At 41.6% G+C, this 27,654-nt stretch overlaps 1 protein-coding gene across 1 annotated transcript; it reads right to left on the bottom strand.

Annotated features, from left to right (window-relative positions):
• Positions 1-1,420: 1,420 nt before the first annotated feature.
• LOC110975696 (uncharacterized) lies at positions 1,421-26,624 on the bottom strand. Its single transcript, XM_022228398.2, has 40 exons — positions 26,240-26,624; positions 24,846-25,105; positions 22,954-23,022; positions 22,474-22,584; positions 21,406-21,574; positions 20,964-21,010; positions 20,590-20,726; positions 19,338-19,485; positions 18,987-19,045; positions 18,579-18,715; positions 17,963-18,019; positions 17,644-17,732; positions 17,304-17,431; positions 16,801-16,871; positions 16,314-16,378; positions 15,895-15,965; positions 15,542-15,618; positions 14,944-15,061; positions 14,504-14,604; positions 13,899-13,970; positions 13,516-13,622; positions 12,367-12,439; positions 11,898-11,987; positions 11,710-11,781; positions 10,951-11,052; positions 10,359-10,490; positions 10,002-10,086; positions 9,090-9,172; positions 8,503-8,661; positions 7,904-7,963; positions 7,066-7,169; positions 6,826-6,892; positions 6,582-6,653; positions 6,164-6,255; positions 5,739-5,817; positions 5,282-5,327; positions 4,967-5,043; positions 4,220-4,322; positions 3,501-3,575; positions 1,421-2,933 (listed from the first exon to the last, which is right to left on the bottom strand). The coding sequence occupies exons 1-40, from the start codon at positions 26,510-26,512 to the stop codon at positions 2,869-2,871; spliced, it is 4,002 nt and encodes a 1,333-aa protein (XP_022084090.2). The 5' UTR covers positions 26,513-26,624; the 3' UTR covers positions 1,421-2,868.
• Between the last annotated feature and the right edge of the window lie 1,030 nt (positions 26,625-27,654).

Raw genomic sequence — 27,654 nt, 5'->3', positions numbered from 1 at the left:
CACACATTATGACATGCTCTTTAGCAGAACTAGGCCTATTGGGTTCCTGATTCAACCTTCCGCTGTCATTTGTTGCTAGTGAAGAGCCCCCCCCCCGGAAAAATGGCCAGTCATTCACATAATACTATAAATTGCTCTGACATGTAGACATGTGTCCAGACGTACGGCAGTCCGGGGACTTTCCCATATTGATGCGCGCGCATTTAATTTACCAAGGAGAAGCTGTCAGGGAGAACATATAATGTTGACGACCATTAGTTGTGTGTACGTGTATTTTTGCTACGTGATGCACTATTGTAGCGTTTAATCACTCAGTCTTTACATAGCGCATTCTGTGAAGTAAGGTCAATGATTTGATGATCTCAATATGAACAGTCAAAAGCAGTATATCTGAGACGGCCGAGTGGTTAAGCTCGCGGTCATTAGATCGTTAGTTAGACGGTGGGTTCGAATCCCGGGGGGTCGCTTTTTATTTTCCCAATACTTGCTCCCAGTGAGTAGCTATAAGAGACTCTAATTCACCCTCATCAAATACCAACAGTACCTTAGCCAACTGGGTAAGCTCTGCGGTTGGGACTGTCCGCGAAGTCCAGGTGAGCACCTTAGTACAGGTTCGAGACGTATGGCCGACTCGGCGGCCAGGGCTTAGGGGCCTGTCTCGTTCCTCCCTTGCATGGTCGCTCGACCCTTTTTGGGTTAAATGGATGGGCAGGGAGGAAGTGCGGTGGGCCGGGAACCCGAGACCCAGAAGAGTCCTATATGGAAGCCGGTAACTGCGATTCGTAGCGAATTTCAGGAGTCCGTGCGCCTGAATGCTTGGTCAACACCGCATAACTTTTGGATTTTTCCCTCACCACATCTTTTCTTAATTTCCTGAGTGAAGACCCACAAGGCAATTTTCCAGGTTGAATACATAAAGCTAAAGGATAAATGCTATTTTTTTGGGGGGGGGGTTGTTTTTGTTTTTTTTCATTTATGTAGCGAACCACCACAAAATCGAAGGAAATGCAAAGGGAGCACGTAGACGCTGCCTGCACGGGAAGCGCCAAAAAGTAAAAACTTTATGTTAATTGCCTCTGTGCGTGCATATTTAAGAAGGTACTGGAAGTGAACACACGAGAGCAGGTTGCCCAAACTCAGCCCTTTGATCGGAACTGCATTTTGCTAGTTCAAAAGCGACTCTGAAATGCACGTGTTATGGGCGCGTCGCTATCAGCAAAATTAACACTCCCGACCAATTAATATGGCTCTTTTCAACCGATGAGGGGGGGTGCTTCTGCTTGAGGTGGATACAGGCCGCGTCAGGGTGAATTGGAAAAGACATCGCGCACATGTGAATCCCAGAGACAATTGCCCGGTCAGGCATTATTACTCAAATTATTGTTTGATAGTTACAAGGACGAGAACAATGACACGCATGTCCAAAATTATAAAGAGGCTACAAAAACCGTTCCTTTATTTATTGTATTGCTTGTTGAATGGCTAATTACTTGTGAAGTTGAATTAAAACACTTCACTTATAAAACACTAAAAAAATTATTTTACATTTTAGTTTAAGGTACATTATAATACACATGTGGACTGGCATAGGCCTACATGTAATTTGGACACTTGCTCACATCAATACCCCCCTATGGCCTGTGAGTAACCAGAAGAAGGCCCTTTTTCCCAAGGCCGAAGGCGTGCATGGGCGCGCACTGTACTCGTGAGCTCACTGCCAGTTTATAATACAATTTGGTGTTATATCGTATCCCATGTGCCATATCCCATTCGGTCGTCAACTTTTCAACGAAAATATCAAAAATCAAAAGTGCAACGAACACACTGTGTTCTTCATTTGCGAAACCAAACAATATTGTAAGCGGAAAGCATACTGGTTTTCATGGTATCCCAAATGGTTTACAGAGTTTAGGTATTCTGCTCATACACCACGTTATATTTTCGTCAATTTGCTCGATATTTTAACATACCGATTTTGTGACGCTGTTCAAATCACGAACTACAATTTCCCAATGATTCGTCAGGCAGATGGTCAGTGGTCTGCTTGCCCGATATAAAATAAAATTTTGGTCTCACATCGGTGAACTTAAAAACTTCCGCTACGAAATGGCACTATAAGATACACTAGTGCATTATTTTAGAATAGTTTTGTTACGAGTTTAATGAGCTAGCACATGTGTTTATTGCGCTTAGATTACAAAAAAATCTTTTAAATTGGAAGAAAAACTTTTACAACCAAGTAGCCTATACAGCTGGGGGGGCAGGAGGCATCTTGCCCCCTCGACGGATTTAAAAACAAAGAATAAGCGAGCAGTATAACATTAGCATCAAAGCCATGAGAAAACAACGTCAGGAAATAAAAGCTAGGATACCGGGACCTCGAGAAAGGCTTCTGGTTTTTTTGGCTCCCCAAACATCATGTTGAATAAGCCCGAAGCCATATTCGCTTTGGAATCCCTGCCCCCATACCAAAACTGAATACGCCGCTGTTACGAATCGAATTTTATGAACAGTGTGCGCTGACGTATAAACGCGGAATAAGTGCATTAAAAAAATTGGCGATTTAAATCATAATTTCAACGTTATGCATGTTCATTGCTTTCAATAATCACATGTACTAGAGTAAAATTTAGGCACAATCAGAATTTTGTTTCACAGTAAAATCCAAACCGACAAACATCTCACAAGCGGTATTCATTTACCAATGACAATGCACATCCGAGGAAAAATTAATAGGAAAATATTCATCCAATATGGCCGTGGAACAACAGTCGGGCCTCCTCCCCAACTTCAAAGCTGGGAAATCTATACTAAGGTATTCATTCCGTTTATGAACTGTATAGGATATCTATCCCTGACAAGACGCGTTCAGTCCTCATCGCTCTGTATTTTACAGATGGTCCCCTTGCCTCCATCGAGGAGAACAACGTCACCTGAGACAAAAACACAAACAGAACCACTGAGAAACAGTGTCCACCACATTCGGGGTTTCGGGAGTGCGTAAGAGAGCATGGGCATTTTTGTGAATACAAATCCGTAAGTGTCATAAAATAAGCAGACCTACATATCCCTAGGATGGAGTTGCAAGTATTTTTCGTCTTTCAATTTGGAGAATGACTTGATATTTCAAACCCGGGCAAAGACCCTTTTTTATGGTCAAATCGGCAAGACCAATTTGAGGCGGCATTAAAGCCCTTCAATGCTTTTTGTGGCAAAAGAGGCAATTCTCCGCGTTGAACAAAACCTGTACACCTTAAAGATTTTGTGACTGGGTAAAATTTAGTAACAGGCCTTTATTATGCCGACAGAGAAAGTCTGTAATCATGCAACTCGACGCCAGTCTGGATTACAAAACAGGTCCACACCAGGCATATGTGTTTGTTTTACCGGCTAACTTTTGCAAACTTTACGAAATTCAACTTTCCCTCCTTCTTCTCCTTCCCCTGTCGGAACTGAATTGAAAAGAGTGGTTTTTCGCTATTTTTTTATCCTTGACCAACCTGACTGGAAGACAACGGTAGCCCGCTGGACATTGACAACGCAAGGCAGGCCGTACTCACGAGCGACAACGGCACCTGAAATAAATCCGAGTAAAGCATGCCTCATGACAATAACCACCTGAACAAATTGACTTCGGCACTCTATGAAATGATTGACGGAACCAGGCACATTTTCCATAGGTAGATAAGGCGATTTGTAAGGGCAATTCAGAAGTTTCGATGGAACAAAAATTCTTAGGAAAGAATAATGGCGTCACTACGACTTTCAGATTTACACGACGACTGTGTCATACTGAAGAATCTTTGACCTCGGAACACCTGTTGCAGACCTGTCGGTGTTGCATCTACCTGTCGATCCAGGGACCCGCATTTGAATCTCCAAAAAGGGTTAACAGGCACTTTTTCGTTTTCCCTTGCAAAGTTTTGGTTTATAATCTCTTTCAAACTTGGTGATTGTCTGAATTCTGTGACGGACGAAATTGGAAACCCGCCCTTCCATTTCAAAGCAAGTGAATTATTCATGAAAAGGGCTTTGTTCCGCAAAAAAGTGTGCAAAAGTCAAATCCCCAATGCATCGAGAGCTTTGTTCCTGCCCTCTATAAATCAGAACGTGGAATTGTCTCCAAATGAAAATCTAGAACTCCCAAAAGCAGCTTGATGTCAAACTGGCTCAAATAAGCCTAAAGCTTATAATGAATCTCTTGGCTTTCTCCACTCACCGTGAGACATGATTCCACCTATCTCTGTCACCAGACCCTTAATGAGAGGGAAGTATGGGCTCCAACCAATGTCTGTGATTCTTGTGACTAGAATATCTCCTCGCTAGATAGTGATAGAAAACACATACATATTGCTGTATAAACCAAAAACTGAATTAACTTCAGAGGAGGTGTTTATATTGAAGATGCATTGGACTCGAATGCTTGCGCCAGCATTCTTCAACTTAACGCCTTCTGGGCTAGCTTGAATCCTTATCTCAACGGACGTATTGAGTGCATGAAAGCGTCCCAGATGAAAGAATGCTCCATGGCATAATACTGTGATATCATTAATGCCACCATCATCATGAACGCAACAGTACCTTCAGAGTTACGTCCGCCGTCTTGCTTGGCTTACTATTGAGTATGATTCTTGTTTTGCATTGCGTTGCGAGACTGATTGTAAAGTGTTTCCATCGGCGACCATATCTTCGCTTGCACATGGAGATAAGCGGAAATTTTAACTTCGGTTTTTCTTTTGGTTTGGTAAACGTGTCGGCAACACTGCCTTAGGAAATGTTTCCATTACACATCTACTGTAACTACTTTGTAGTTTGTACATCCCAGCGTGCAACAATGTCTACGTATTTACGCCGATACAAGACCCATGACTCCAGCGTTTGCTATGCTATCACAGAGCAATTTAACTGCTTTCTGAAGATTGATAGTCATGTGTCAATGACTTCTACAATGGTACTATGGTATCACCTGTATGCTGGCCGCATCCTGCAGAGTTGTGACGACCCTGGCTGTGCTTTTTACAACCCCTGGACTGATGGGCAAACCTGAACGATCAAGCGTTATAGACAATCATTGTGGAGCAAAATTTACACAACATCAGTTTTAGAGATTGCAATCCCTCGTTCGGATGCAAGTATATGTATATTTGTTTGAGCATTTGGCAGATATATCGTGCGATATCTATCAGTTAGGGGACTTTGAAGGGTTTGCAAGTAATGGCAGTTATAAAAATTACCATGAAGTGATATTATATTTATAATACTTTCAAAAATTATTCAGTACCTTGTAATTGTATCTCAGCCTTGTCTGAATTTGCTTCTTCAGAAATCTGTGATAGAAAGTGGTAAATGTTCATTAACATTTGAAACAAATAGGCCCACAGAAAATGGCCATATGTGATGATTGATGGAATATTGAGTTGCATCTTTAGAAGAATCATCAAGCAGGATATATTAAATTTCTGACAAACAATTATTCTTTCCTTCTATTTCTCCACAAGAATTGGAACAAACGACAAATTTCCGAGGAATGAATACTGGTCAGATTTCTAGGCTGCATTCTCATGAAAGATACTTCTGTCTCGCGTCTCAGTTCTGGCACTTTATGTCTTTCTAAAACTAAGCGTCTTCTGCAGTTATATTTTTTCTTCAGGACATTTGGGCTGAATTTTGACAGGCTCAAGATAATGTCTAACTCTGATTCAAAAAATTGAGTACCAAAGTTCTGAAACTGTACCAACCGGTTGCGGTATTCCATTGAAGATGAGCGGGAACCTGAACTGGTTCTGCTCGGGCAAGATACGACGCCTCCGTAGAGCCCTGGGTCAAGAGAAATTGGTCAGTTTTTACCCTGAATTGAATTACTGCCACTCTGCTCGTCTGAAAAGTCCACAGACATAATCGGCAGGTGCAGCGAACAAATAATAACCACGAGAAAAATCAATGATGACGCGATGCCATCAACACTTTATTCGACCGCCGTAGCGATATAGTCTCCCGGAGAGACTGGTTTACCCCACATGATATGCTATAGACCTAACGCCAATGCGTCAACAGCTGTGGTTAAGCGTGAAAGTTAGGGTGAATGACAAAGAACAGCATTCCTCACTAAGTAAGATGTGATATATGAACAGTAACCTTAGTTAGAAAAAACTGTGGTTTTTACCTCGAAACTAGAGCGGGTGATCTATTATTTAGTAAACGACCCATCTCGGTTGGTGTAAAGAAGAACAACAAATCTTCGTCAGGAAGGCGCCCCTGCATGCGATACAGAATGCAGACAAATGGAAAAATCATCCATCCATGTACTTAAAAGGTTAAATATTAGGCCTATAAGATTTTATAAATTTAATATAAGTTACGATCCCGACAGTCACCATTAAGGATAGTCGGTTTTTGGGTGCGAAAATATCGGGATTTCACTTGCCTTTCTAATAATATGGTATGTCAGGCTATCCATGTAGCGTGATGAAATACCCACTCATAATTACCAATGCGATCCTGTCATTTTACATATGTTCCTATCTATACAACTGGTCGCTGGATTACTATATTAATGGCTTTTAATCAACGCGCGGCGTTACCTCTTTGACCATGAGTCTTGCAAGTCTCCAGTAAGCCTCCTTCTTGTGGTGATTCAGTCGTACAATTAAAGACTAAAAACCGAAAACAAAAACCAAGTCGACAAAATTCGTCGAAAAAATAGAAATAACCTTTTTTCTACAGTATTAAAAACCGCACTGACCTCCGGTTTTAAAGTAGTTGACTTTAAGAGATTAATATTTCAGTCGTCAGTTGTTCAATCGCATTTTTGTCACAGGTTCTCACCTTGCTGAATTCTCTTTTCGCGACGGACTTGCGGGCCCAGGGAACGAGTAAATTGATCATTAGCAGTCTATTAATAATGACAAAAATAGTAAAGAAAAACAATTGTATCACCCAGAAAGGGACTTCTTAAACTCGATTTGTGATTAAAACAACAGCAACAGCATAACGGAAATTTTCTCGTCAAGGAAATTCCAATAACAATACGTCAATACCATAAATATGAAAGCTGGATAGATTTACCTTACTATCTTCGAAAGCGGAACCTCGAGTCGGGAGACAGCCTCCTCGGCACTCAGATATGTCTTGTTTGTGGACGTTGAAAGGGAACCAGACGCTAAAATAGCCTTCAACAAACACGAAATTAGAGCATTTTAAGGTTCGTTTATAACCGAAAATGTAATTCTACAATTCTGAATAATCCTGAATTAGCTTATCGGGTGGACATAATTTCTGACATGTGCAATTGCAATTGCAACAAGCAAATCTTAATGCCGTAATTAAGTAATTGAAAACCATCGGGTCAGCAAAATGTTTGTCCTTCAAACTGATTAAAAGAAAGATTTGATACTGTCTGTACGAGCAGAATAATACGAAACTAGCAAAACGCAACTCTTACGACTCACAAGGACAAAAGACAAAACAAGGAAAATTGTTATATACTACAGTCTAAAAAGTAAAGCTAAAAGTACTTTTGATCAGTAAAACCGAAAGACATAAAAATTATGTTTAGCAATTAGATTTCTGCCGCCTAAGATGTAAACCGAACTTTTAATTAATTAAAAAAGAATGAGGACGAAAGGGCAGATTTTGCCAAGTTGGTTTTCTTCTGGAGTCGAAGATGGCCTAAGAGGCTAGTATAGCTGTCTTTGATACGGTTTACATGTTTTAAAATGGGCTGCAGTTGTGGCCGATCTAGGTACGGCCTTTAGCAAAGCTCCAATGCAGTTGCTGTTGCCTTTGGTTATCAACCTACGTTGGCCCGATTAAAAGCAAATTACTTTACAGGTGTACCCTCTCTTCTTACTATCAGCTTCAAGTAAAAATCAGTATTACATAGCAGACATTTTGGCTGGGTAACCTGTAAAATTGGTATAGTTTGAACTGGTTCCATCCCCCAGGATTTTTCTCTCATCTCAATCTGTAATAAAAAAAAACAAGTAAACGCATGCAGTCATAGAAAGTTACCAATGAAAAACTATATAACATGCCCAGAGCGGAGGTGGTTCGGAGATGCCGGATTATTAAAATAAGTATCGGTCAATGTTTCCATGGAGGTTTGTACAAGGGAAAGTTTGCACAGACATTGTTGGACTGAGGCAAAATAATATGCGCTGTTTCGATGAACGAATCCCAGAAGTTAACCTGCGGCTGACTCTTCTTGAAATGACAGCTTAGAAATTTGGCACAGTTAGAAGCCATTACTGCAGTGAAAACATGCTTTGGATAGTTTATACGCGTGCGTTTGCCTCTTCGCCCAAAGGGCGACTCGCCAATAGCACGCCCGCATTACGGTGTCTCCTCAGATCAGTCCACGTCGTCCCAGATTTGTAACAGATGTCGTTCATAACAGTTTGCTCGTCTGCACCATCATCTCGTGACTCAAACTGCTATATAAGTGGAGTTCTCTACACGTTTATTTGAAATGAAAAGGGAAAAGGATTATTTTTCTGAGCTGACCTCCTTGATGCACCTATGTCCATGGACTTTCAAGAAGTCAGCGAAGGCAGTTCCGGCCGACCCACTGGAGGGAGACTGGATCCAAGCTAGTGCCTGCTCTGGGGCCATATCTCGGAAAGTGTCGCCCATCCCTTCGTGAACTATGGCCAAGCCCACTCTCTGTTCAAAGGGAGAATCAGAATTTAATCAGAATTTAAACGTCCAAAAGAAGATTTTAGGGTCGTTTTCAACCAAGCTTGGTATGCTTGATACGTTTTTATGCCAAACACTATTCGAGGTATGTGACGCGAAAGCTGTATAGGCCTACACTTGCTTTAAATTTGCTGACTATAGGCCTAAGAAGAGTTTTCAAATTAAACCAAATCTGCCAACCCCACTATTTGTTCATGCTAAGGTTTCGTTCGGTCAAAGTACAATAATTCATCTTTACAACTATGAGCATTTCGTATGTTTGTCCCTGTAAGGAGAGTCCATACACTAAGGGAAAGAAACCTTTTTCTGATTCTCATCCAAAAACTTTGATTGTGCAGTATTAGAAACATATGTATTTATACTCCTTAAAAAACAATACAAAACAAAACACAAACCTCAATGGCAAGAGGTACATCGGCACTCACGACCCCTGGGCACGAGGAGAGCAACATGGCGGCCGCACCATCCGCATTTATATCTATGGAATGAAGCGAGCACGGTAAAGATCACCATGGGGAACAGAGATTTTAGGCAGCCTTTGGCATTCTCCTTGACTCCTCTTTGCAATCCGTCATTTTTTTCTCTATTTCAGGCCTCATCCTTGTAACTCTTTATTTTGTTTTCAGACATTGACCACCATTTTCATGAGAGCACCCAAAGTTTGCAGAAACTTCAACCGTTGTTAGCGACAACTTTTGCCTTAAAATGTACATTTGCTTCTTAAGAAAGTGTTGAAATGGAAGTCATTTTCATCAAGAGAAGTATTTAATTTGGGTGGGTTATTATGTGTGTGAAACTTGATTGCAAAACTTTATGAAGTAATTCTTGGTTTTATACTCATGGCCAGCAATGGGTTAGCCAACCATCGTTTGCAAAAACAGCGTTGGTGACGTAACGAGTGACAGATCCAGGCCTATTTGTATAGCGTATTTTGTGAAGATGGCTTTGGGTTTCGTCCTCACGGCACCAAATATTTCTTGACATAAATCACCTAATGCCATTTCGGTAATGTCGCGCACTCCTCTATTACATTGAGCCTCGCCGACTTAACTCCACAAGAGTCTGTTAAAAGTACACCATGCATTCTTTTTCTAGCTTTTGAAAGCAGTTGCAGTTTTCGTAGATGGGGTCTGCGACAGAAACGGGGCAAAAAGGGCGGATCCTTACACAAATCTTACTTTTTTATCAATTTCTTTTGGTTTCTTGTTGATTAAATCTTTGATAATTTCACTGTCCTCTGGGCATGCGCATGCAGAGTGGCATAATCGCCACCCTCACTTAAATATTCAAAGTTTTCTATACCGTACCCTTTGATGCTCGGCTGAGAATCTCAATGATGACCCGTCGGCTGATTGAGGACTTGGTACTTTCATTCAGGTGGTACGTCGTCCCCTGGAAAAGGTTATGATCCCAATATTTAAAAAGGTAGCTGAAATTTCATTTTGAGCAAAAAAAGGCATGTTTATTTAAATAGTTTGAAGTAACTTTTCACGATGTTCTCTCTGAATACCGAAGCCATTTTAGAGATGCTCTTCACACCGGTATACCCTTACATCTTAACACCCTATACGGTATCGATCTCATACTTCATGCAAACATTTAAAAGTATTCGTCTGATTTTTTCGTAGAAAATGTAGTTTCAACGCATGTTTGACGCCTCTTACCAGGGCAATGTCAGAGTTCATATTCGCCATGATGTCATCAAACTGCTCTTGCGCTGTCGTCCAGTGCTTAGTCAGAGTCTGCAAAACTCTTTCTACTAACGCGTCCAGGCCACGTCGACTTTCCCCCATTTTCTGCATCGTAGTGATTAAGTATGGTAAATTAAACAACAGATGAAGAGAAAACAATTGCAAACAAATCATAATGCCCGACTGGAATTTGAAGTTGAACATAGGACCATCTCTTATGCTAGTAAAGTGGGACAAATCCCACCACCCACCACTTCGCTGGCGGTATTTGCTTCATTATTTGTGCGTCAATTAAAATGTAATAAGTAAAAAGAACATACTGAGAGGCACCCGAAGTTGGCCCGACTCGCTTAAATACCTCGAAGACAAACTGCTATAAAACCCCCAAATTACAAAATTACGGAACATTTTTAATTTGCCTCGGAACGAGGTCCATTGGCCTGTTCAAACATGTTACACAGGTCACAGAATTAAATCATTAAGGCGTTTTTTGAGTTCTATATTTTAAAAATAAAACTAAACAGCAAAACAAACACAGAAATCCAACCTTCGACCTCTCATGTACCTTAAGGATCTTGAGCGTGTTGAGGTGAGAGCGCCAACCGGGCAAAGGACAGTGATCTGATATGATCCTGGTCGATTCATCAAGGTCTTCGTCTTCTAATTCCTTTGAAGATAGAGAGGGTAGAAAAACATTGACTTCATGAGTGATTTGAGCGGGGGCCTAGTTTGAAAAAAAGATGAGGTTGGGGTGGATTCAGATCAAATTGGATTGGGTCCAGTCGGTCGAGGCTGGCTTGGGTTGGTTGGGCTTCGCTTTAGAGTAGTACCGGGTCACGCTATGTCAGACGGGGGCGTGTTCATCGAAGCAGCATGTCTACACTCGCGTTTCACATCTCTAGGATTTTTTGTCGATCTGATATTTCATGTCTTCTAAAAGCTTTGCTTCGGCTGGTGGGCTTTCCTTTGATTAATTACAAGACAACCCTTGCTCGCTTTGTACACTCGACACCACATGGGTATGTTTATATAGGCTGCATACACTGAAAAATTGCCTGAGTTAAATTTTAACCCAATTAAGGGTGAAAACTGCAACTACCCAAATATGGGCTGTGTTAACCAAACTTTGGGTTGAGAATTACTTTCTGTTTCAGTTTACACCCACAAAATGAGAGTATATTAACCGTTGTTTGGTTAAAACTACCCAGAAATTAATTTCAATCATCCAAATAAGGTTGAAACAACCTGAACTATTGGGTAGTTGCAGTTTTCACCCCTGCTTGGGTTAAATTAACCCAGGCAATTTTTCAGCGTAGGTACTCACTTGGCCGCTTATAGAAGGTCCCATCTCTTTCGTTGTGAACATGCTGGCTCGTGTTGCAAAGCAAACCAGGTCCTGAAAGTAAAGAAATCAATCCCCGAATAATCAGACGCAAGTTTGGCGTTTGGAGACTTGTGGAATATTTCTGGGCAGAGACAATTTCATACTATTTTGTGGAATCATTTACCTACCGTCAAATTGAAGAATGCCTGGTTATAGAAGGAGTAGACCGTTCTGAAGTTGGGTAGAATCATAGGCCTACCGAGTCCAATGTGTTCCAGCTGGATGGAGCAAAAATAGTGTTCCAAAAATTAAGTCGGGCACTATTTTGAATTTCTCAAACACGTCTCATTATTTTTTTCCAAAATATTTGGTTACAACTGTTTCTCGGATCTTTGCTTCCTTGGCTTTATTGAAAGGGGGTAAAACCAAAGGTTTAAACACCAAATTAAGTACACCTGTCTTTGGGCTCTGATTATTTGGTTTCTCAAAGGTTTCCTGGACGGGATTGGTCAGGGTTTCAAACAGTATGACTAGAGTATTCTCAGCTCATGACAGATTAAGCAACACTTCTGCATTCATTGCTCTTTTCTGCAATTATTTCTCTACAACACAGTTTGATACTAAAAAAAGTAGTCTGTCTGGGTTTTTTAATCTTACCTGGAAACTGAGTTCGCATTCCCAAAAGAAGTGAGTGAATGTCAGTGGCGTAACGCTGCCAGGACACATCTCCCTGTGCACGGGGGATTAACAAGTATTTTCCAACAAAATTCTGGAGATCAGAACATGACAACACCAAAGATTTCCCATGACGCCAAAATCCGTTGCTGGTCTATCATGCACTAGCTCGTACATAAAGGCTATGCACTGCATAGCTTTCGTATACCCTTGTCCTAAACCAGATTGGGGCCCACAACACTCCAAATTGTTAACAAATGGGGGGTGGAAACGGGTTATTATTTGGCAGAAGACACTTCCTTATACAAAGGGTTATAGACCGATAAGTAGCAAGAACTGACGTGTTAAATTGAGAAAGAACGTAGTTACAAGTTAATAATTGGTTTGCGGTAGCACTGTGCAAAAATGTAGTGTGTGAATAGGTGAGTATACGTATACCCAGGCGCGGATCCAGGGGGTTGGGGGTCCCCCTGCCCCCCCCTGCTCTGAGACAAAAATGGTTTTGAAAAATGGGGTAGGCAATTTAATAAAAAAGAACTGAAATAAATTCCAAAACAAGATAGCATCCCACAGATTTTGCTTATGTGTACAAGGTGAGTGCACCACCACGGTAAACAATGTATGCCGGGTAATGTTTCATCACCGTTTCCGCATGTCAGCAAAAATGAGATATTAAAATAAACCTCTAGCCTGCCTCCCCCCCGGAAAAATTACTAGATCTGCCCCTGGAACTAAACATCACACAAAGGATGTTGCGACTGGTGCTACCACATGCCTATGACTTAACTTGCCACCTTCACCATGATTAACTTCAAATATCAACGTAGTTATACCTTTAAAACTCGCAAACAACAAAGAGACGGCAAACTACAGCTCGGGCTGAAAACCTGTTCGGAAGTTTTCAGTCATACTTTAAAGCAGCGTCAGGTAAGGATCGTAAATCTACGGAGCCCGAGGGGGAATGTCCCTCAAAACAAATCAGGTACAAGATTCAAGTTTTGCACATGTCCCTCTAGGACTTCCTTGTCAGTCAACTTTGTAGCCAAGATGAGCATTACATGGTCGTCGATGTTAAAGAATCCTGTGGGACGACCACAGCCATTTGGTCGTGGAAGTCAACTCATGACTTACTGCAAATTGCCTGTAGTGATGAGGACTCGATCGGTTGGCATTCCGGTATCAAACTCGTGTAGCAGCTCGTATCGGCCCGGTACATCGAACGTTGTTATAGCACGTGCCTGTAGGATAAATTTCATCTAATGAACCGCATTTTCTTTCTCAATTTTAAAAGCTTGTAACTGTAATAAATGTGTACCTTTCTTACAAAAACAAAACAAACAAAAAAGGAAGTCGACACCATTTATTAAAAAAATGTCTCAACAAGTTTCCACGTTTATCCATCTTCCAAAGAGTACTCAATCCCCCCGGGCATTTGGAACCCTTAAAACTCAGACAGATCAGTGTTATGATCCTAGGATGACACTGTGCTTGACAAGAAAACAGACATGCATTACCTGTAGAAGGTATACTGAATCTCCCACCATTGCATATTCAATATCCCTGGCATCAGTGAAATACTCATCCAACTGGAACAAAAGTGAAAGAGAAAATGTAGAGCCCAGCCATACTGTTCCTAAATTTTGATAGGATCACCACGGACCGCGGCATCACATGTTTGGTTCTTATCACTGCCGAAGTACACCGCACGGCTACTCCCCTCCCCCCATGCTGATACGTCAAATGATGACAGGGCCCAGATTTTACCGGGATTCCTTTTGAGTCATGTGTCTGAATTCTTCGCGTATCTGAAAATTACGTCCAGTGGAATCGGAATTTTTCCCATGTATCTCTTCTATGTGATGTCAGATATGGTGAAATTGTAAGCAAAAGTAAAACATGTTTTATTTCAATCGGTCGTCCAGTGCACGGTCAGATCGGTCCAGTTTTGGAGCTCACGCACACTTCTCAGTCTTCCCTTGCGCTAGCCCGGAAATCGTAATGTCGATTTGTCGCGGAAATTCGACCAATAAAATGAAAGTGCAAAATGGTGCGCCAATAAAGTCAACAGGTTTTTTGGGGGGATGCTTTTTACGAAAAAATACCCCGACTGTTTGCTTACCATGAGCGCAATGCGGCCGAGCTTCAAACACGTGTCATCTGAGAGTGCACATCTGGCAGACTCAGCCGAGGGCAGTGACGTCACTTTGGTGCCTCCTCCGTCTAGATCACATCCATTTGAAGAATATGGAAAGAGATATCTGTTAGATCTGTAGAATCCCTCGAGAGTGGCACGCTTATTTCTCCAACAGCTGATTGAGTATCTGAAACCCTTGCACGCAATGAAAATCACTGAGGTGAAATGAGCATTTCACTGCCCTTTCATATTGGGCCAGTGCATGGCAGACCATTGGTATTGTCAATAGTCAAAGTTGGGCCTTCAGTGAAGCTTTCTCAAATAGTGAGTGACAGCTGCCTCTAATCAGGTACATTCAGGTGGATCATGAGACTGGATATAGTGCGACATTAGTTTGCCATGTGTTACGATGTAACCGAACTCACCTCCTACGAATATCGCTTCTTCTTTCCTCCCTATCTTCTTCTCGCTTATCGTTAAGCCCTTCTGGTCGTCCACCGTCAGTGTGATGGTATCGGCTTCGCTCACACCGGCAACCACGGACTGAAATAATGGTAAATGATTATTAAATAACTCTCTGTATTCATTGTGTCTGCCTATGTGTGTTGGCTGTCCATGTCGGAGAATGTCGGCAGTTTATGGACTTTGTAAAAAAAAAATGACACCAACAACTTCTGAATAGCCATCTTTGACCCCGCGGTTCACCACTTCCAAGTATGTTGTAATAGCTATAATCATTAAACCTTACACACTGATGTTAAAGTACGTTCTCTTTGAGTTTCGAGCGGCTATATTGGATAAGACTTGTAATGATGTTTTTTCCTAATTTCTTTGTCTTATCCCTATGCCATCACGCCCCTCGACCAAAGTGAGGACAACCTAAGTCAGGCCTGGCAGAAACATCAACACGAATAAACCCAGCCCAGGGCTATGAGCCCCGAGCTCCACCAAGAAAGAGCGCAAGTTTCCCAGCAACGCAGACTCTATGGCGGGAACTGCACTGGAGGGAGAGAGAAAACGTACCTCACCGAGCCCAAAGTTGGCATTGATGACAATTTGTGCTGGGTTTCCAGTGATGGGATCTCGACTGAACACCACACCTGCGGGATATAGCATGGACACACTGATTTTGAGCTTTAAAAGAATTGGCATCAATCTAGTGATAACTGATTAAGACAATAAACATATAAGGCCGAGCTGTTTCGTGTCTTCCTATGCTTTTGATCTTTTAGATCTGTCGATGACGCTATGAACTGGCAATCTCTGAACAGCATATATTCCAATACTTCAGTGCAATGACTTTCGGGTGTGATGCATTAAAGTCTTATTGTATTGACTTTTATATACTTTTCCAAAATTCCAAATTGATTTCGCACCTGCACTTTCTGCGGGAACTATTTCTTGCACAACCACCGCCATGGAGGATTCCACAGGTTGGCCGTACTGTCTGGGACGTACGAAAAATGACATATAGTTAAGTGGATGGAAAGAAGAAATAGGTCCGCAGATTCTAATGAAAACTGGTGGCTGATGGTTAACAGGAATAGTGTTTGCGCAAGGAAAGGTCCATCCGATTAACTTCACTTTGCATTGAAAAAGGTGCACTTTGACACATAAAAACAGGTACCTGGGTTTTCTTTCCCTAAAATCCGAACCAAAATTGTCGCTGCGACTCTGCCAGTAACATCTGACCTCTTGAATAATACGTTTTCATAAACCTATACCTTTCATATCAGGCTTACTTCATTACGTTGCATGATCTAAGAAATCGTGACAGACAAATGTTGGTTTTCACCTTCGATACTGGACGGCCTGGAATGAAAACTGTGATGCCCAACACTTTTGCACAGCCTTGAAAATCTGAAGTTTGATGAGACAAAGGGTCATTTTGCAATATTCAAAAATAATCGTTTCTGCAAAGAAAGCATAATACGGGGCTTAAAACTTATAAAAGTTGGTAGGGCATTTGAAGCCTCGTCGTTTGGGGTCTTAAGCTGGATTTAATCCAATTTAAAAAAGAACTCCTGTAAACTTTAACATTTCAAGCGGGAGGCACAAGGACCTTGAAAGGTGACGAGCGCCCTCGTTACATTCCATTCAGAGGAACCTTAAACTTTCCAGTATCATGTTCAAGAGAATACTGCAATTACCGTCACTGCCTTTTTGACAAAATTCCAACCAGTTTTATACACTGATCATTCTGCGTTTGATTTTGATTAACCGTACAGGCTGTTAGATAAATGTTTCATCGGGCAATGTAAGTTCGAGAGCTGTGGTTCCACCTTATCCATGGAGTCCATGCCAAGGTAGGTCTCCATCTGTCCCGCCGCTGACATCTGAGGGGTATCTTCGCCTTCCAAGAAATTAAGAACGCAAATAAATGTCGAAAGAAAAAGTAATAATAAGCAAAACGGTTGTTTAGAAGAGGAAACCCCGCTGAGAAATATAACAAAGTGGAAAGAAAACTCGAAAAAAATGCTGAGAGTGAGACGTCCTCAGTTCACCACAAGAAGATCAATCATTTCAACTTATTACGAGATCGAGACTGAATTTGAGACTAATGTGTAAATGCATCAGTCACACACAGTACAAAGGCTACTGAGCTAAACGTTTTTATTAGGTACATGTATTTTCATGTCATGGGGCATTAAAAATCAGCAATATATATACAGTTCAATAATGTAGAACTACTAGAGCCAGTTTCCTTTTTCATACTCGGAAACTGGAGAAAACAGTTTAGAAATTTCTTCTCATGTGGATAGTGCTGGGTGCAACATTTACGTACCCACTGCCGATGACCTCACGGCATACGATTGACCCTCCTTGGGACTTCCCAGGACCTCGCGAAATTGGTGGGAAATTACCATCTTCATGTCGTCTGCCAGCTCAGCTTCGCTGAACATCGCCACAGTGCTAACGAGTCGAACTCAAACATTGATTATTTGCTACTTATTATCTATTCGTTATTATTGGAATGTTAGTACTGTTTTTTTTTTGTTTTTTTGGGGGGGTTGGTTAAAATATACAGCTGGTCTTGCATTTTCCTGAAACATGTCGTAAGTGTGTCGATTGTAGGCTGTGTTGTTTTCTGTTAAGCGTTTGATCAAATATGTTGTCAATGCTACCTGTCGCATGATGCCTTGAAGTCCCCATTTTGTATCCCACAAGACACCTCGCTCAATGTCTTTATGGCGGTTTGCAACTTCTCGTGAAGCTAAAAGGGAACCAGAAAGAGGTTCTTAAATAGAATACACAAATGAAGGTTGGTGTAACGAAATCTACAACCAGGGAATGAAACCATGTACAAACTTAACAGTTCTGTAGGACTTGTGGTGTAATTTTATAACATTTTTCTCGATAAATACCATCCACGATTAATTCATCCAAAGTTCAGAAAGTTGTTTTGTTCAATAATAAGATAGACAGTGAAATGCATAGAGTTACCTGAAGATGCCAGTTGAAGGCTGTCGTCGTAAGGCAAAATCCATTGGGAACTTCAAACTTTTGGGAAAAAGACAATATTGGGATGCGATTTGAAAAATTAAAATAATCACGCAAAACTTACTTCAAAATGCTGGTCAAAGTCGCGAAATGTTTATCTTGCTTTGGAGACAAAACATTTGATGAAAATAATGATGTAAATTTCTACATGCAGAGTACCAATATTAGATGTAAGCTGCATAGATAGGCCGATTTAAAACTGATTTGCCTCCCACACAACACTATATCCAAGGAGCCCGATAACAGCTAATTAAGCGTTGTGTTTTTTTTCATTAAACTTACACGAGTAGCCCTACCTTTATCGTCGATGGTTTGGCTTTCTGCTTTAAGTCAATGTCCATACGCATTCAGTATTCAGGTATCGACATTTGCGCAGAAGTTCGCAAACAAGCTTCAAGTCAATGAAATGGGGGCTTGAAAAACAAGGACGCCAGCCCTTGTCGGAGTATAGAGAAGTGCGTACGAGCAGAATAACTTTTATTTTGCCATTCATTTCTTATTTTTGTCACGTAATTCAGAAATATATCTGTTGAAATTGAACATTAGAAACATTTCCCACCTCGACATCCCTGTGTTTCGTGAGTTCAATCAACATAGCAAGTTGTGAGCCCTTGCCCCCCGTAAGCGAAGAAACGCGACATGAGGACGCCGCCAACGGCAGAACCCAGGCAGCTAAGTCATCTGCAGAAAGGTTCTCTGGTTATCACAAAAGTATGAAAGAAAACACTGGCAGTAAAACTCAAAATACGAGGAACCGATACGTCAGTAATAAGCACTGTAATATAAGGTGAGTGTGCAGGATGCCCTGGTGAACCAGTTTTCAATTGGCAAGGCAAGTCCAATGAACCTAATCTCTGAGCGTTTCCCAAAGGAAAAAATACCCCTTGCCGCGTTCCACAAAAAAGCCACATCATCCTTATTTTTACACAGCTGTATTACTGTGCGTTAAATTGTAAACATTACCAACCTGGCTCCTTATAGAGTTTTAGAGTGTCTTGGGGAGAGGTACGGCAGTTTTCGTTTGACCTATAAGATAAGTCGAAATTACTTGAATGTTACTTGATTTTTCCATTAGATATGATAACCTTTGCAGGTGTATCGAAAAGTGACAATGGAATGGGGTTTGTCGAAAAAAAGGTCGTTCCTTAAGGATACTGAGAAAAATATAACTGTTCTCATATATATCGATGTGTAATATCTATAACTTTTCTTGTCATTATTGTTTACATCTCGGGATGGGCTCGGCACCACCATCTATACCCTTCACTGGTGACTAAAATGTGTTAGGGGTGTCCTACTAGTGATATGAAGAGTATACCTGATCATCGTTTGGCAGACTCCCTGACCAGCCACGCCGTTGGCCCGGTAACTAGTCAGGGCCACACACTCTGCCAACTTCTGCTCTCTTTCCACGTCGAAGTGCATTCTCTCCCCTATCTCGGCTTGTATCTTAACGGTGAAGCTGTCTGTGATAGAGAAGCACGCATATCAATTAAGGTTCTGGTTATAGTTCGTCTTCGGTAAAAAATGATGGCAACAGTTGTACCCTGTCTTATGTTGGTCCGCTCCATTCCGGTATCGTCTGTACCAATATTGGTCACATTCCCTAAACTCCAAGAAGAGGAATTTTATGAAAACATCCGCTGAAAGCGGGAGACAGACTTTAGACTGAAAAAAACTGCTCTTTAAGCTAACACCTGACTGAAAAAGATGAAAAATAAAATTGTCTCATCCTTTGCTTCTCCGCGATTGTTTGATGTTACTTCAGGGAACACACATTTTCCACACACAAAAGAGATGACATATATATCAAAACTGGAAAAATACTTCAAGTTAAAGAAACAAACACAAGGACGGATACATTCGTGTTAAGAGAACCTTAATATACATTGAATGGCTCGCTATGGTGTTTCTTTTTTTTTTATTCTCCTTTCAGTCCAGACGACGCCATGATTTATGGATAGTATTTACAAGGTCCCCGAAATGTATGCAACCTGCTAACTTGAATTTGATCTCATTATTCACAAATGTCGCTGAAAGTGGCATGCCACACCAACGCAGTGATCAAGGCTACCATTCGCACTTATATTTATCAGTTCATTTGTTTGTATACTCAGTTTATGGGTGGGCGTTGGAGTATAAAGCATTTGGAGGTTTACACAGTGTAGTTTACAATGAGATCAGAAACTAGTTTTTATCGCAAAATCCAAACCTGAACTTTAAAGGTATGACGGTCCCTTTTTCTGTCCTCCACCATTGCAATTTTGGAATCGCTTTGCGGCAGTCACTCATGTTCGAGTTTATTTATATTAACCATACTGTTTATTTGGATAAATGTGAAACCCTTGATCACATGGTGTCCACGTCTTGTATTTGACACCCGATCATATAAAATCCATCACACGGCAAGTGAAGTTCTTGCATTCTGCTTGATTTCATTGGCTTAACCTTTTTTTATAACTATGCATTTTCCCACAAAGGGCACTGAAGTTCCTAATACAGTTCTTTGTAAAGTGTTCTTCCAGCCTACATTTATGAAATAAAAAACGACAGAGTTCCAAATAACCTACTTTCGAACCGCACATTAAATGAGAAGGTCTTGGGTAGTTGGTTGTTGTTCTTGTCAAGCAGTCTACGAACGGACAGATCCACGGACACAGCTGGAAATATTGCGCCGTTGGGCTTGGTCATGTAACCAGAGAATATACTGTAAGAAAAGAGATTTATATATATTGGGCTTAAATGAACATCTCAGATGGGGCGGGGCTACACAGCCATTCAGCTCCAGCTTGCGCTCATAAAATCGAATATTGTTTCTGTGATCCACATCACTTTTTTTTTCAAATTGATTTAGAGGAAGTGGAAGCTTTTGACGCTGAATATATTTCTAAATTAATCACATTTCTTCACAGTGTTTCTTCGAGGAAAATGAATAAATTCTGACCTTGAGTCCTCTTGACAATATGCACCGACGTGTAGACAAGTCCCATCCTAATCATTACAAGGAGAGGGACAAACGTTTGTAGTTAGTAGTGTGGAGAAAACATACAACATAATATCTACGAATGTTTTAGCGTGGAGGTGTTGGGCGTAGTGCAGGGCAGATGCAGGCGTCGCCGTGCAGGTATTAACGGTAGCAAACTTAATGGTAGCAGACTTGCAAACAGTCAACGGTGTGGGGGGGGGCAATTCCGAGACATTCAATGTACTGACTGTCCTCCTCCTTTCTGTCCTTAATTTCTCTCTTTTATTTCAACACTCTCTCCCAATTCCCGTATTTTTTCCCTTTGGGGCCAAGCCAACCAACAAATCTACCATCTGTTTACTCCATCTGCTTGGTGGAGTAAGTCAGGATGTTTTGTCGCGTGGTCGAGCTTAAAACCCACCTCAAGTACCATGTGGTTCACGATGTGTCGCTCGGCCTTTTCCTGCTGTGTTCCGGAGGAATGCGATTTCACACCGCGCATGACTACTGTCTTCTCGTCTTGACCTCTGACCTGGATCACGCCATGGATCATACCAAATTGCTCATAATGATACTGGTGTTGATTATCCCTGTGAAAACAACCGGCAAAAACTTCCAAAGGTTCAATAGAGCAAATGATAACCAGCAACGTATCCAGCTTAGTTGTGTATCCAAAAAAAAAATTGCATGTCCTGAACTCCCCCGCCCCCACCCATGATAATCTCTTATCATCACGCAAACAACATTCCAGTCGCAGGTAGCAAATTCTGGTCGCGTTGTTTACTGTTAAGATTTAAACTCAAGTCGTTATGCCATAGTGGACCTAACCTGGCCAGTTGCCGGGGACTTAATTCATTTCAAGTCTACCATTTGTTCTTGTTCTTTATAATTCAAGAACTTAAGAAAATATTTCAACTCCACTGCAATACTTGTGAACACACACAACGTCATCACACCCTACATTATGCAGACTTCTTTTGTGCAGAGGTCCACACTGTATATGCAAAGCCTGCACAGGCCACCAGCTAATGGCGTGTACGAAACGAAGAAAATAAAGCAGGAATGGAAAGCCTAACTGATTTCGAAGATTGCTTCGGATGAACTGGTGAGGTATATGTGAGGAAGATGAAAAGTCTTTTGATCAACTTCACCATACATCAGTCACTGTACTGTTCTATATTCAGAGTCCAATTTTTAAACGGCTATATTTTCTGAACGTATTCCTAACGAGAGATGAAACGAAAACAATACGCGTTTTTACTGATGTCCCTATTAGGGGTTTTTAAACAATTTGGTTATCATAAATCGTCCGTAACGAATGAAACCGTGAGAAAATTAAGGACACAAAATACTGAAGGGGAGCTAAAAACAAAGGTTAAATCAAAAATAATCTTAGACACAATTGAGCAAGTACCACATGCTTCCTGTTTCGTCGTGCGGTATAAACAAATTTTGATATCCGTCATCACAACAGCTTCAGTAAACGCACCCAAATATAGATTCTGCCATTCCACTCTTTGGCACTTTTGCCAGATTTTCTGCGGCCAAGCGAGGGTGGACATCAGTAGAGAAGTCGAAGTAAGAGGTGAAAGCACTCCACCTGTTAAACAGAGAATATTGGGAGACACGGTAAAGGCACTGCCGCAAATACAAACGATTTTTGTCAAGCAATATCTTTCAAAGAATGCAGCGGTTAAGGCGTTCAGCAATGATGGTAGGAAACGAACTTTTTGCTCCATATATACACTGGCTAAAGCATTTCGGTATGTAGAGGTAATACAGAACTGCTCTTTATTTTAAGGGAGTTTTGTGGCTTTGACGGATGCTGTATTCCCCACCCCCGTTATTGAATGAGAACGAGACGTTCATTACAACTTTTCCAAATTATGACCCGCTCCCTTACCACGCCTCACTGAAATAAGCTCAATAGAGGGAAGATGGAGTGCAGATTGGTACTCAATATACTTACAGAAACGTGCATCGCACGTGAACCAGTGGCCGGTCATCGTGTCCTCCCACCGCTCTCGCTATTCCAACACTGAAATTTTCAAATCATTTGAAACATGAAATGTATAGGAACAAATCCCTCCCCCCTTCGACCGCCCATTAATACGGACCCACTGATGTGGGCGTTTTTAAGAAATTAATGGGCGTGGTGCTTGGCGAGGTTTTAATTAGTTTGTACAGGTTTCACTCAATTTCCTCGTTACAAGGGGCCAAACGATTCTTTAACCTAACGTTGTTTTAAATGAAAACAAATTTTCAAAACCAAACAAATCAAATCGAGTCTAAGTTAACGTTTAAGACAGTTGTACGATAAAACAAAATCGGACAAACAATATGATATGATTAGAACGCATTATCGTAAGCACGGATTAACAAAAAAATCTCTCAAACATTGGATAAGCAAACCAAAATAATCCATTATCGGGTCGGATTCAGTCCGGATTCACCAGGTCTTTGAAGAGACCCGAATTTCAACAAACACTTTCTCGTGGCATTCTGCTACATCTGGCTTCTGCTATCATTTCTATGATTAGAAACCCGGGTATCAATGTAACTTGTGGAAAGCCTTACGCTAATTATCTGCTAAGGCCATCGAAGGATGTATCGCTGGCCAACGTGGGCGAAGTCAGCTGTGAGCAAAACTCATAATAATGTGTGGTCGTGTCGGGGGAGGGCGACGCTGCATTATGTCAAGCGTATATTTGCTCGAAAGGCTTTGGCCAGAGTTTCCAGTGGTTATTCTACTGTTTGAGTGACCTTGCACAAACGATAATAAAATCTTCGCACAATTATCAACCCAAGCTGAGTTAAGTTGCACTACAGTGCGTCCTGGGAAAAATGGTGCCAGCGAATACTATCCATTTTAAACATAAAACATCCATGATATTCATAAATGGGAGTCCAAGACCAAGACCGAGAGCAGGAGCACCGAGACCAGGACAAAGACCGAGACTTCGAGTGGTGAGACCTCACCACTCGAGACCGAGACCTCGAGACCTTGTGTTTAAACTGCATAATTCAAATAAATGCAGAACCTAAATGAAATGAGTTTTACAGCACAATCATGATTTCTCTGTCTGGTTTAAAGGAAGCATTTTTCTTGCTCCTTGTACGTGCTGACAAAGCGGCACCACGCATTAATCTTCAAAGAACAGTTTTAATGATGATTGCTTTTGTCACTGCTCACTAGGGCGTATATCACTTGGCGAGCTCCTGGATAGCAGTGCTATGATACATCAGTGAAATCAATTTAACACAAATCTGTAAAACGAAGTTCAATTTTAGCAGGCTTCAACCCCCCAATCATTCTAAAACAAAACAAAGTTGTTAGAGTTATAGCCACATTGTGGAAACTGACTGCTTACACTGCTTTCGCATCGAAATACTCTTTGTGGTGTCTAAAACCAAATTTGATCACAGCTGAATTGCTTGACATCTCGAAAGACTCCAGAATGCAAGGTGTGTGCAAAGCGCAACCTTCGAACTTGCAACGCACACGGAGTTGGAAAAACGTGTAATACAAATCCTTGAATTAGGTGGTGCATAATATGGTGTCGATCTTTGGTTTTTGACTGCTCTTGGCTCGAGAACAGGGAAAATATCGAGACCTCCAATATCCGAGACCGAGATCAAGACCGGAGACCATTAGGTATCGAGACCGCCAAAGACCTACCGGTACAACATTGACCACACCTCCCCAAGCTTAAAGCATCTTTTCCCAAGAAAAATCTTGAGCTGTATGACCCTAACCCAATTCTGTGCCCTAAAACAAGCAAGCCCAGCTCCCCTCCGCCCCCAGGTTCTCCCGTCATAATACTCTCTGATAAGAGAGAACTTTGATCTCAAAAACATTACCGGCAGAGTCCATTGTAACTAATCCGCCACGTCCTCAGCGGTTCCAGCGCGGAGCACTTGAGCCCCTCCCCGACGAACCCCTCGGCTGGGACGCGGTCAAATAAGCAGGCCGGGTGTTTGGGCAGGACCAGATCTCCAACGCCACGGACGCGCAGCAAGAAGCAGACTTCACGTCGACCGTCAGGCCGCAGGACTACACGGACCACAATGCGGTGATCGCCGGTAGTGTCGGAACCGTTGATGTACAACGATGTGTAACCCTGAAGGGACAGTTTAATTTAAAAAAAAAAATAACAACACAACTTTCAAAAGTCATACCACAAAATGCTACTTTTCCTTTGATCCCTCGCGGCATGGTGGTCCGCTACACATTGTTTCCTTCAATTTAACTTAAAAAAATTCCCTTCGTCATATAATTTCTACCCCGCATTTTAACTGAAAACCCAACCCCTAAACACTCCAGACAACACCCGATCCAACTATTGATGATGAAATGAATTCAAATCAAGTAAATCAAGATCATCCCCTTGGCGGGATGCGTATCTTTGAATGTTAATTAGGGATCACCGGTACAAGAACGCCTTGAAATAACTTGGCTTCAGCCCTCATGCCGTAAGGTTATTGGAAACTCTTCTGCGCTCCCTTTCGAAGGGACTTCTTTGACTCCTTTTTTTCCCCATGAAGACACCTTGAAAAGAATTCTTTCTGATGTTCTCATTCTCTTTATCATAAAGAAAAAATATCAACGTATGCAAAAAAGATCTATTGGAAGCACTGAGAGTCTGCAGAAGTCAATACATTTTTTATCTTTATTATCGATGACAATGGTAATTTTTTGACCTTTTGATGACCTCAAGAATAAGTTTAACATAAAAACTAATTTGTTGGAAAACGGTGGTGTAGTCAGTGCCATCAAAGATGCAGTAGTGCATAATTATTACCATGTGTTAGAACAGTAGAAATAACACCTAAATACTTATTTTAAACTGGAAGTGAAAAGAGGGTGGTAGTTTTTCAAGTTTTCAAAAATACTGTAATCAACTTATGCCAGAGGGCACTATTTTGATGTTGTCATAGTTACAAGGCACTCCTTGTCATAAGGGCATAAGGCAAGTAAAAAAAACTTTCTAAAAAATCACCCACCAACAATGTTCTGCAGAAATATTGGTCTCTCCTAATACTTTTCTCTAAACTAGTTTTTGAACATGGAAACAATGAATAGAGTGAAAACTTACTCTGAGAAAATGTAGAATAACTGCGATTATACAAGGCTATTGAGACACTCCTGTTCTGCCTTGAATGATATCACCCTTGGGCTCATGAATTTGCCACCGTAAAGAATGACACACTTGAGGGTTGCTCTTTCAATGACACGCCACCCCTACCTAACTTACGTGTGTCTGGCGCGCTCCAACCGCACCGAATTCCCGTCGGCTCATCTCTCTCGCCTTGGCCACCATTCTGTCGTAGCTTGTGACACGTCGGTTCAGGTGCAGGGACTTGCGCCTGGACCAAAACAGGGCCCACCGGAGCCAGATGTATCTGACGGGGAACCACAGGCCAACAGAAGGTTCGCCGTCTTGGGGTCGTGGTGAGACATAAAAAGCTAAGATGTAAAACACCACGGGAATGGATGCCAGCCAAAGGAGAAGGAGAGAGACGTCCATGGTAAAGGTCTATCACCGACATGGGATGCGAATTGAAACGCTTGTAGTGGTGGGCCTACGATCTAGCGATTGAAAGTTGAAAGTGCGATGACTCCAGGTACCGGCGCGCACTTTGGAATACTTTTATCCAGCAAGTCAAACGAGTCCACAAAGTAATCGCAGCATGGACTATGGATGTCTAAAGTTGAAAAATCTTCAGTCGCCAGGGGGGCATGACCCTTTTCAAAAGTTTGAAGTGCGGTTGAATGTTAAATTCTACAGGCGGTTGGTGCACACCGCTTGAGTGGGTATGAATATCGAGTGTGGTTGCACATACGACGAGTGGATATGAATATCCAGTGTGGTTGCACATACTGCAAGTGGGTATGAATATCCAATGTGGTTGCACATACTGCAAGTGGGTATGAATATCCAGTGTATTTCGCGACGGTAATAATATTTCACTTGACTGAGGTCTGTGCGAAGAAGTTGGCGCATAGAACCCATTCCGCTGTAATTAGGGTGGATACTAGTAGCATAAGAGGACTGGGAGGGTGGCAGAATGGAAAAGCCTGGAAATTTGAAGGCAAAACCAGGAAACAAAATCTTACGACAACATAGACCGTGAATGAATACTATGGACGTTGAACAAGGTAACCAAACTACCGAATAATGCGTTGGAAAAAGTAATTCGACTACATTGACATCATTTAACTTTTACAAGAGGCATCAAACCTAGTAGCTACGCCCGCGCAACTGCCGGAGTTAAGATATTTTCTCAACCTTGAAAACAAATCCATTTTTTAAACGAACAGAATATAACGCTCCGCGCAAAAAGGCTATACATGGGGGTACAGGCTTCGGGAAATAAGGAAAATGAAATAGACCTAAAAAGAGCCTTTCTGTTTGTACAGGTCAAAACAGATATTGGCTCTGTTTTGGAGGAGGCACGGCCCGCCCCTGGCCAAAATCTTCCTCACAGGTCATTGCGAGTTTATAAAGGTAATTGTCTTATATTAAATTGGGTACTTTTCATAAAGAAAATGCTTTTAAAAATTAGTGTTGACAGTGAATTCTTATTACATTTGAGTGAAAAAAAAGACTATGAGATCTCTGTCTTAATGAGCCGTCTGAATTGTGTGGGCGTAGTATGAACACTCCGC

The sequence above is a fragment of the Acanthaster planci genome, linkage group LG06 (genome assembly GCF_054643075.1).
Source record: "Acanthaster planci isolate LZ-2023a linkage group LG06, COTS_SCS, whole genome shotgun sequence".
Classification (NCBI taxonomy): Eukaryota; Metazoa; Echinodermata; class Asteroidea; order Valvatida; family Acanthasteridae; genus Acanthaster; species Acanthaster planci.
This window is presented reverse-complemented; position numbering and strand designations above follow the sequence as displayed.

Bases quoted from the DNA above. Each gene is read 5' to 3' on its own strand.
- LOC110975696 (XM_022228398.2), bottom strand. From the start codon at position 26,512: ATGGACGTCTCTCTCCTTCTCCTTTGGCTGGCATCCATTCCCGTGGTG. The intron at 21,575-22,473 runs GTGCGTTTACTG...TTGTTTTCACAG, and splicing joins ATGGCAGAATCTATATTTGG to GGATAATCAACACCAGTATC. The intron at 4,323-4,966 runs GTGATACCATAG...ATCACTATCTAG, and splicing joins AGGATGCGGCCAGCATACAG to CGAGGAGATATTCTAGTCAC.